Source organism: Rhincodon typus, chromosome 14 (assembly GCF_021869965.1).
Source record: "Rhincodon typus isolate 14 chromosome 14, sRhiTyp1.1, whole genome shotgun sequence".
Classification (NCBI taxonomy): Eukaryota; Metazoa; Chordata; class Chondrichthyes; order Orectolobiformes; family Rhincodontidae; genus Rhincodon; species Rhincodon typus.
The window spans coordinates 36161205-36172280 of NC_063345.1; the positions used below are offsets into that span (position 1 = coordinate 36161205).

The following is an 11076-nucleotide window of genomic DNA, read 5'->3' on the forward strand; positions in this document are numbered from 1 at the left end:
CTGTATTTTCACCATGGTGGAGGTGTTTGGGAGAGAGGTGTTATTGTAACTTGCAGAGAATTCTTGCTGGAATTACCTCGGTGCATACCACCGTTGCTGAACTTTTCACTAAATCAGGCACCTAAAGAAATAGTACGTGTCCAGAAGCAGAAGGCAAGCTTACAAGTATTGTCGAACATACATTGGAATACCTTGGAGCACAACACAGGCACAGTAACATCATTCTGCAGATTGTAGTTTCCAAGCTAGATGTTCCACGTCAGCCAGAACATGTTTCAAGCTCTTGGCAAGGGATCATGTTGTGAGAATTAAAAACAGAATAAGTACTGTCCAAATCCATATCAACTGGAGGCATTGTCTCAGCAAATTATTTAACCAGTAGAAATGGTCAGTCGATAGACACAGCCAGATATTAACATTTAATTTAGCTACTTATGAGAGTTGAGAAAGGATTTGTAACTGCCATTCTATTGCAGAACTCATCCATATGAAGTTCTTTCACGGCAGTTTCAGCAATGGTGTTCTGACATTTGTGATTATCTGAATGGACTGTGTTATCAGACTTTGGAAATCAACTATGGGGGAATGGAGAGTAATTTTAAGTTTCACCTGATGTGAATCAAATGATGTTAATAATATAAACTGGTGCTGTTAAAACTGGGACCTGAGCTTTACACATATTTTCAATTCGATGAGATTTCATCATCTGAGCAGCAAATGTTGTGTCTTTGTTGTTAGGTCGAAGTTAGTAGGTATATTGTCATACTTTGCTGGATAGTCTGTTGAAAAGCAGTTATGTGAAAGTCTGTCAAGGCACAGATATGAAACAGTCAAGGGCTGATCCCCTCATTCTCACTGGCCGATAGTCAGGCTAGTCTCACAATGAAATATTCTTCTAAAAAATGAATTGTATCTGGCTGTGTTGTCATATTTCACATTTTTTGGGGATTGTGGGTTGATTAAGTAAATATTTCAGATTCAGTGTTTCTAGAATTGTCTTTGAGGGGATACTATACACAGTCATCATATTTTTAAATTCTCTTGTTTCCTTTCACCTTGTCTTTCCTCGTTTCGATTCTAGGGGCCAATGCAAAGAAACAGGGCGATGATCTAGCCGATAATGATGGCGATGAAGATGAAGGTATTTTGCGGTGCTCGAAATTGGTGCATGAATGCAGAACAGAATTTGCAATTATTTATTTTTAAGTTTCCTTTTTGGGGGCAATTTTCGACAGGCCAATATGTTTATGTTTCCTGAACATTTTTTCATGATTCTTCAGGACATTTTTAAGGCACAGATCTCTTTACGTCTATTTTTGTTTATTTTTGTGCGACTGGAACAAAGCCTTCATCAGTTGGAAATATAATAGCAGCTTTGTACAAGATTCAAACTCATAGTGGCCCCATTGTTTCACTGTCCAGAGATTTGGGGACGCATTCCTCTCACCTTCACCATTCTGGATCTTTCACTATGTGTAAAATTGGTTTTGACCTGTGAAAAGGTTTACCCCAAGTTGGCTTGACATGCATTTTGATTCTCTTTAAAAACATCTCCTTCATTCTTTATAGAACTGTCTAATCTCAAGACCAATGCCCACTTGGAATAGATTAGACAAATAATCTTTGCCACTCTGTGAAGCAGTAGACATGTTAAAAAAAATCCATGGTTTTAAACCATAGGTTCCTTCTGCATTGCCTGTATAGCTGAGATTGGAACCTAATTGAAAATAAGCTTTAGTTATAATTCAAACAAGGGTCAGATGTTGCTCTGTTTTTGAGTTTTTATCTATTTGTTTAAGTTGATAATCTAGTCAAACTCAGAAAGTGCCTGCAAAATTTGTTCTGGTTCAAGCCATGGTACAAAAAAGTGCTGAAAATAGTGAAATTTTGAGTGAATTAATTATATTATTGTACCACTTCTGTGCTTGGACAGAGTGCAATTAAAAGATTCACTGCCAAAAATCTTACACAAGGGCATCAGAAGACTTTTTCTGTGATTCAAAGTTATGGCTAAGTACTTTGCACGTTGAAGTATGTGTTGAGATCTGCAATCATCTGATATGTACCAGTGGGGGAGTTTGTGTCTGTGGAATAGCACAAAGACCTAGTAAACAACACCACAACGCTGAGTTTATCTGTTTCACGATTTGGAGGCCAATTACATTGTGATTCCAACACCCCATTTCCCCTGCCCCAATATGAGTTACAAGATTAATAGTGGGTTATGCTGCTTGCTCTCATTTGTTTGTTCAGATTAATAGGTGCATGTTGCCCGATGCTGTGTGTTGTACTTTAGAATGGGTGCAACAGTAAGACAAATACTGAAAGTCTCTTGCATTGTACATTGGGAACTTTGTGTGAGCTTTGTGGGTTTCTGCATTGTCTATCCATCAGAGAGTAGTAATGAAATACATGTGCAGAGGAACGTATCTCAAGCATGTTTTAAATGTTTCATATTCTGGTTGAGTGAAAACCTCTTGACCAGGATTTACTGGCTGAAAAGAATAATCAAATATGAAACAAGAAAGGCTGTTGTTGCAGGCAGAACAACTCAATTGTTTGTGGACAGTTGAAGCAAAGAACATAGATGGGGCAAAGAAAGAGACAAACAGTTATCATTCCATATTGTCTATGGTAGCTGTTGAAGGTCCCCAATGAGATTGCATGTGTAAATGTAAATATTTGAACTATATCTCACTCGTAATCCATGCTTGATTAATGATGGCATGAATCATGTCGCACTTGTTTTCGTGTGTTCCAGGTGTGTTTTGTATTTATGATAATGTGGCATCAGTCTTCTTCAGTGTCCAGCAGACGAAGGGGGATGAGAAATGTTAAGGCAAATGCTAAACAGGACCCTGGCAGTAATTTTCATCTTTACCATTCTGGTGGTAAATTGGCAGAGTACATCTATTTGATTTACCAGCAAAGCATTAAAAGTGGAAATTACCCCCTTGTGCCCGATCTTAGAATAAGCTAATGCATTGCGAATTGGGTGTTGGAGAAAACGCTGCAGAATGCTAGAACTCTGCAAAAGGATTACACAATAAATGACTGTAAGTCTGGAATCCGCACAATAACGGTAGCCTTTATTTTCGAGTTAGTGTGTGAAAATTCACAAACAGGTTGCTTAATGCTATCATTAAGATGCACAAAATATAGGCATGTATGTGTAACAGACGTAGGCTGTGCCTAGCTAGGTAGAAATTTCAGCAGTTACTAGCCAAATAGAGGTAATTTATTCAGTTTGGAATCATCATTTTATCACTCTATAATAAACTACTGATATCTATATGGCTAATTACTCGCAAGATTTCTATTTGACTTCATACTGCTTTAACAGACATTTATCTAAACTGATCTCTGCATGCCAATTTGAATGGTCACTCATGATAGAATACATCATTTACAAGAGCTAGTTATGTCAATTTTATGTTTTTTATTCAAATTATGTATAATGTCTCAATTGAAAAATATTTCCAACACTGGAAGATATTTCTGGGTGTAGAATTCCATAGCAAAATACAAGTCGGAATAAAAGATGCTGGATGCCACTGATATTAAAAGTTTCCTTCATTGTCGTAGGGAAAGTTAAGAAAATTCAAAAATACAGTGGCATCTTCATTGGTGATTATAAAGGCCATCTCAAGATGACTCCGGGTTTGATTAAGCTTCAGTTCACAATCTGAAGAGCCCAGCTCTTCTGTAGCCTTGTCAGAAAGATAAGGAGGTGGGTTTTGAAAGGACAGTATGTGAAACAACATGTTTCCCAGGTAGGTAACAGCCTATGAATGACAAAAGAGGCAGCCAGTTATGGAATTCCATCTCTTCTCCCTCATCCATTGTGTTCAATAACAGCTGCTGTTTGTTACTTTATGTCTATGGCAGTTACTGGGCCCTCAACTCCTCTTTGGACACATCCTTTGTGTGTTTTGTGTACTTGCACATTGGTGTTAAATGTCTGTTATGTGTGAAAAAAAATCATGAAAATGTGCTGCAGATATGTGCTAGTGCCAGGTACCAATAGTAGGGAGCGAAAACTCTTGAGAGAGTGCTAATAGTGCACAGTGTTTAGAGTGTATGCTTTACAGAATCAAAGTCAAAGAGAAATTGCTTTTGTCGCTTCCAGGATTAGTGACAATTATGTTGTCCACACGTAAGAGTTGAAAATACATACTTTAAATCAGTTTACTGTCCCACCAAAAAGCAATATTTCTTCCCCAGTTCCTCAACCCAATCCCTTAACTCTCTACTCCATTGTTCACACATAAAACATGTCAGCAGCTAGAACATGTATACCAACCTTATTTTTGCAGGCTGCAGTTCCATTGCCCCAGCACCACATTGAAACTTTGATGAAGTGCTGTTTCTGCATATTGAGTCCAGACAGTGTACATTGGGAGACTATTTCACGTCAGGAACATCTATGAACTTTGAGCCTTCCATGCTGTTCAGGAAAGGGGATTTTGGGCTGTTGAGGCACATCTGGGAAATTCAGAATGGATTCAGGAAATTCTAATGTCTTGACACTGAAAATTATCAAAACTGATGATTAATGTCTGCAACTCATTCTTGGAGATTAATTATTCTATTTTTAAAGTCTTCAAATTCCTGAATTAGATTTCTGTATAACACATGGCAGGGGATCTTGACCTTTTCCAGTTACATTTGTCTTTTTTCTCTACTCTATGCTGGAGTTGCACCTAATTTGTTGATGTATTTTTTTGTATTTGCTGCTTGTGCTTTAAAATACCTTCCCTTCAAAAATAGAAACAATGCTGATTATTGTTAGCAGTCAGCAAATTATTGTGGTACAGTTTAGTCATATATTTGCTCAAGAAAATAGTATCAGTTTGCATTTCCCAGTACATTTTGAATAATAAATATTGGCTGTGTCATCATTTTCAAAGTGGGTTTTGTGTTGGTACATATGGTGCACACTCTTCACTACCAAAATCAAGGTGATATAATGTTTTTAGATCAATGTTTTGGGGTGGAGTGATGTGGTCATAACCTGGTTTATGAAAGTCATGAATAAAGAAACGTAGCATGTGATGACTAACAGCCACCATTGCCTTCATCTGATACTAAATTACCAAACAAATTGGGAACTGTTAGTGACAGAAACCTAATGTGTACATTTCACCTCTTTTCAAGCTATGATGTTCATCTTGTCTTCAGTTTTTTCAAAAAGGTGTTTGAAGCAAAAAAATTTATGGCACCACTCTGGATTTTCCTATTGCACTTAATTCCTGGTATTTGCAGTGTGTCTGTTGGCAGATTTTCTTGTGTCTGGTGACTGTGACACAGTGTTTTCCAACATGCATCATGTGTCAATGCCCACTGTGACGTTTTAATGCTGAGTGTTGGCAATGTGTGCATGCCCATTGTTTACCAGGTGCCGATGCCCTGATGGATGTGTCCACCAATTGTGGTGTATTGATGTGCGATTGATGCAGTATTTTAATTTTTCTGTTGATACTTGGTGATTGGAGTGTGTGACTGGTAAATTGGTGCCTTTTTATTTGAAGTCTGTATGTGTTAGATAAGTAATTGCGGTTCTGGCTGTTATTGCCTTCATTATTGCTACTGACTGAGTGAAGTGTCACTTGGTTGTCCTCCTGTTTCTTCTTTTGCAGATATCCGTGATAGTGGGCCTAAGCCAGTCATGGTGTACATTCATGGAGGCTCATACATGGAAGGGACGGGAAATATGATTGATGGCAGCGTATTGGCAAGCTATGGCAATGTTATAGTTATCACACTCAACTATCGTGTTGGTGTTCTGGGTAAGAAAAAGCAAACTTTGTGGATTTTATTCTCTGATATTTAATTTGATTATGTGCTGACATAACTGATATGGTATCTGAAGTCCCTTAACCTCTCACATAATGTCTGGCATGAGATAATAAACTGATCGTTTCTTCATGAATTATACTTCTGTCAAACTGGTAAGTGAATTGTTGTGAATCTGAACATATTAATGTTTACAATTCTGCCTTAACTTGGGTAACTGGGTCACATATCTTGGAATACTTCCACCTCATTTTTGGGGTCTGGATTACGTATAGCCCAGCTATACGTAAATGATGTGATGAAGATATTAAATGATTTTGGGCAATTCTTATTGGATTCTATCAAAGCAAATGGAAAGATATTTTTGGATATGTCGTGAGGTAGTGTATCAAGCTGTTACGTTTCAGCTTATTAAAAATAATTGAGAATCTAGATATTTGGCACAATTTTAATGTAGCAATGGAGGATGTCTGGAAGCAGACGGCAATGTGTTGTGAGCCTAATTGTTGATATGACAGTTTTGCAATGGCTATTTAACTCAGCCATGGTATTAACATAATACTTCCAGATCCCAACCAATCAGAGTGTGAGAATGATGACAACCCATACGCTATCAAAGGAGCCATCTCTAACTAAAGGGATCCTGACATGGCTGAAGTTTCACCAACTGTAGGAATGGCAAGGAAGTTTCAGAAGGCCCTAGTACCTTTAAGGGCAGAAAGATGAGTGACTTTAAGGTGCCAATCCCAACAATCTGACATACCCACATTTCCTTGCACAGCAGTCTTCACAGCAACACACCTGTGTCTCCACTCATTTATCTCTTTTGAGGTACCTCTTCAAATTCCCATCAGAACAGCCAACATTAACATTTAATGATATTGACATCTCATTGCTGTGCTTTACAGTTACCCATTCCAATCAATGCAATTTGCTCCATCTCAACACAATCAACTTTTTACACTCAAAACTCTACTTTCTCTCTCTGCAAAGAGAGCTCACACACGGGGTGTGAATGGAGTTTGTGGCAAGTGTGGCCTACCAGTGATGACCACTTTGCTGGCCTTTGATCATGGGATAGTAAATCAGCTTTACCTTGTGCTTTAAGACAGTACTGCTGACTATATAATGAGATACCAGGCTGGAGTTTGTGTGTACATTATTCCTGAGACTACATGCTCCTTCAATTCCTGTTGTGCTATAGCAATTCTTTATTTGCAAATGTACATAGTATTATCTAAAATGCAGCTCTTTCATGTTGGGTCTAAGATCTCTTTTCTTGTAGTCACTCTAGACTGGTGTCTTCTCTGTTAAGAGCTATGTGATCAGTTACATCATCATGACTTGCATGAATCTTATTTTGCCACATCTACTCCTCAGTTTTGCTCTGCTTGATTTACATCATTCCAGAACTTTATTTTTCCTTGCATATTCTTTGTAATTGTTAACATCTTTATTAGCATAATTATTACTGTTATTGCTGTTATCACTATTTTCATTTCTATTCACACCTCAAAGTCCAAATCTCGCAGTTCAAAATGATCTGGAACTCTGAATGGATGCCCTGATTTGGACTGGCCACCACAGTGACTATTGTGCTCTTCTCTGCAATTCATAATACCTAGACGTCCCTGGTGGAGTTTCTGTAGGATTTTTCTCCACATCGCTTTGATTCTAACCATTTTATGGGCATACACCAATGAATCTTCCATGATTGTTGAGTGTTGTTTTTGCTTTCCAACACTTCATCTGCTGAACTGCATTTTGACCACTCTTGAGGCAGCATTGTCTGACCTTTGTACATACCTTGACAGATTTTTTGAGCTGCACAAATTTACATATGAGAAAACAAATTCAGAGCAGAATTTGGCCATTTGGCCTTTCAAACCTGCTCTTCCATTCAATAATATCATGACTGATCAATTTGAGTTCCAAATTCCACATTCTGTAGGGGTGATGGTCTCGTGGCATCATCGCTAGACTATTAATTCAGGGACTGAGGTAATGGGCTTTAATCCTGCCATGGCAGTTATTGGAATTTGAATTCAATGAAAATCTGGAATTAGCTGTGAAACCACCATCACTTGTCAGGAAAAACCTTTACGGAAGGAAACTGCATCCAATCACTCCACACCCACAGCAATGTGATTGACTCTTAACCACCCTTTGGGCAATTGAGGATGGATGATAAATGTTGGCCTAACCAGTGTTGCCTACATCCAGTGAATGAATAAGCTCCCATTGATTGCCTTGCCTAACAAGAATTTTTTAACCTCTACCTTAAAAGTATGCAGTGGGCCCACTCCACTTTCTGAGACAAGAGTTCAAAAGTCGCAGTCCTCCGAAAAAAAATCTCATCTCTGTCTTAAGAGAGTAGCACTTACTTGTAAAACAGTGTCTCCTATTCTAGACAACAAGCCACAAGAGGAGCCATCTTTTCCATGTCCACCTCATTAAGACCATTCGGGACTTTATAAACTTCAAGCAAAATACCACTAACTTTTCTAAACTCTAGTTAAAACAAGCCCAGCCTGTCCAATCTTTTCTTGATACCTGAATGAACAATCTGTTCATTCAGGTATCAATCTAGTAAACCTACCCTGAACTGCATTAGACACATTTCCTCATATAAGGAGACCAAAACTGTACACAGTGTTGAGATATGGTCTCACCCATGCACTATATATCAGAAGCGTAATATACTTGCATGTTCAATTTCTCTTATCATAAAGGGTAGCATTTCATTAGCTTCCTTAATCACATGCTGTATTTGCATACTAATTTTTTGTGACTTATGCACTAGAATGCCTAGATCCCTCTGCACCTTGGAATTCTGCAGTTGTTCTTCATTTAAAAATACTCTGCTTTATTTTTGTATTTTTCATGCCAATAAAATGACTTCATATTTTCCCACATTATACTCCATCTGCCAGATTTTTGTCAATTCACCTAATCTGTGTCAGCCATCATTCTTGTCATTGTAACCTTCACAACATATCTTCCTATCTATGTTTGTATCATCTGCAAATATAACCACCACACCTTCAATCCTGTCATACAAATAAAAGGTTGAGGGTCCAGCACAGAGTTTTGTATGCATTGTGTCATTTTTCATTGATCTTTTGATCTCACCGATGTTACTGAAGGCTTATGGTTCATCTCAACCTGAAATTTCAGTCTTTTGAGATGGTCTACAAACCTTTCATTTCTTGTAGCTTCTAATGCTTCCTTCCCAATGGTCATGTACCTCCACTCAATCACCATGTAAGCTCTCAACGTAAAGTGCACTACCTTTTATGTTTTGTCAGATTGCTTTGAATAAAGACTGTCCTGTGGCCATTGCATTCGTGGCTACAGCAGTGAATAAGCCTGGATTGGAGTGTGCTGAACCATCAGTAGAAAATAGTTTTTTTCTAATCTTTTCAAAGTTTCAGTCTGTTCCTGATCATAATACTGTTGCTACCCTTTCTTCAAAAGCAATCTTATGAGTTGTGTAATCGTGGTTAAGTTGTAAAAAGAAAGTTTTCTCTCTTGAATCACATATCTAAGAAATGTAATGTACACACTTCAGTGTTAGAAATTCATTGATGACCCTTGCCTTCCTTTGGTCCACCATGATACCTTGTTCTTGGAGATTGTGTCCTAAAAATGTAATCATCATTCTCAATAATTGCCGTTTCACATTTAGCATAAGGTTTCTATTCTGCAAATTGTGCCTTTAATTCTGTAATGTTGCATTTCCAATGGTTAGCCCACCTAATGTACATATCCCTGGACATAATAGACCATTTAGCATGGCCCATCCACCTAACCTGCAAATCTTTGTGACTGTGGGAGGAAACCGGAGCACCCAGAGGAAATCCACACAGACAAAGGGAGAATGTGCAAACTGCACACAGACAGTCGTACAAGGGTGGAATCGAACCCGGGTCCCTGGCACAATGTTAACCAATGAGCCACCATGCCACCGTAATGCGTCCTAATAATTGCTTCATCATAATTTACACAAATCTCATTTTACCTCAGAGTCCATCCTGAATGAGGTCTTGAGGATATAGGAAAAAGAAACAGAGGGTGATTATGCTAATCTTTAGTTTCAACTCTGAGAATTGCATGAGAGACTAAAAGTCTGTCTATCTCAACATTAAATAATTTCAACTAAGAGGCTGTAACATTAAACAACAACCTGCAATGAAACGTTGAACTTCCAGAGACACTGGTGCCCAGACATGATAACAAAGCTGATCCTCTGCCTGTAAATACTGTATGTGAGTTATTTCCTTCTCCGAGCTAGATCTCTGCTCTGTCCAGGGGACCAGCATGTGGCTGAGGACAAAGCATTTAGTGCTGCTACATGTTGCTCTTGATGTTGTTTTTGTTGCTGCTTCTCTTGTTCCTGATCAAAGGTCCAAGGTAAAGCTCTATGACTGCCCCCTTGTAACAATGAAAGTTTGGGAGGTAGATAAGGTAGGTAATGTTCAAGTTGGGTGAATAGAGTTTCATAAATCACCTGGCAAGCTATGAAATCTGACTCTGTTCAAATGTTGTAAGCACAAAATCTTTACAAATTCAACACAGTAACTATGCAGTTTCATTCTAACAGATCTTCCAGCCTATCAGTTTCAAATAGCAATGGTTGCCTGTAGTGTTCTTGTTTTGCATGATCCAGAAACATCCCAACAACTAAGGAAACCCATTTGCTGCTGTTAAAAGCAGGAACACCAAATTTACTTTACTGTTAATTGACTGCAAGATATTAGCCTCACTTACCCAACAGCGTCACAGAAGTTTCTCATCAACAGTTCCACTTAAATTTGTAGCCAGAGAGTATCATGTCTGGATCCCAACACAATGCTACCTTTTGGGGCTGTAATCCTCCTCTCTGTTATATCCCAAAATGTTCAGAATGGCCCACTTTCCAATAATTAATGATAAAATCTGCTGTTGTAACAGTAGGGTCTCCTGTGATCTGAACCAGATATAGTGACTTTGACAACCTTGTGGACATCTCTAGCTTTTTCAAACGTGTACTTGAGAAATGCTTGATGAGATAAGAACAGATGTAAAATATTAAGTTGCATTATTTCTAGATAACGAGTGAACATAATAGAGTGATAGTCAAAGCAATTATCACTTACTTGGCTCAATCTCTCTTCCTAAGCTTTAAAAATCTGTAATGGTCTAACCTAATTACTTTTGACATTAACGGAAGTTACTGGAAAAGCTCAGCAGGTCTGGCAGCATCTGTGAAGAAAAAAATCAGAGTTAACGTTTCGGGTC

At 38.2% G+C, this 11076-nt stretch overlaps 1 protein-coding gene across 8 annotated transcripts in view; it reads left to right on the plus strand.

Moving 5' to 3' along the window:
• nlgn3a (neuroligin 3a) overlaps positions 1-11076 on the plus strand; it is a 187685-nt gene that overhangs the window by 58455 nt on the left and 118154 nt on the right. For 4 of the 8 annotated variants that reach the window (XM_048605122.1, XM_048605125.1, XM_048605128.1 and 1 more), the window contains 2 exons: positions 1082-1141; positions 5640-5789. In XM_048605122.1, coding sequence (XP_048461079.1) covers positions 1082-1141; positions 5640-5789 — 210 coding nt within the window. The remainder of the gene's footprint in view (positions 1-1081; positions 1142-5639; positions 5790-11076) is intronic. The other 4 variants (XM_048605124.1, XM_048605130.1, XM_048605129.1 and 1 more) reach the window with 2 other exon arrangements.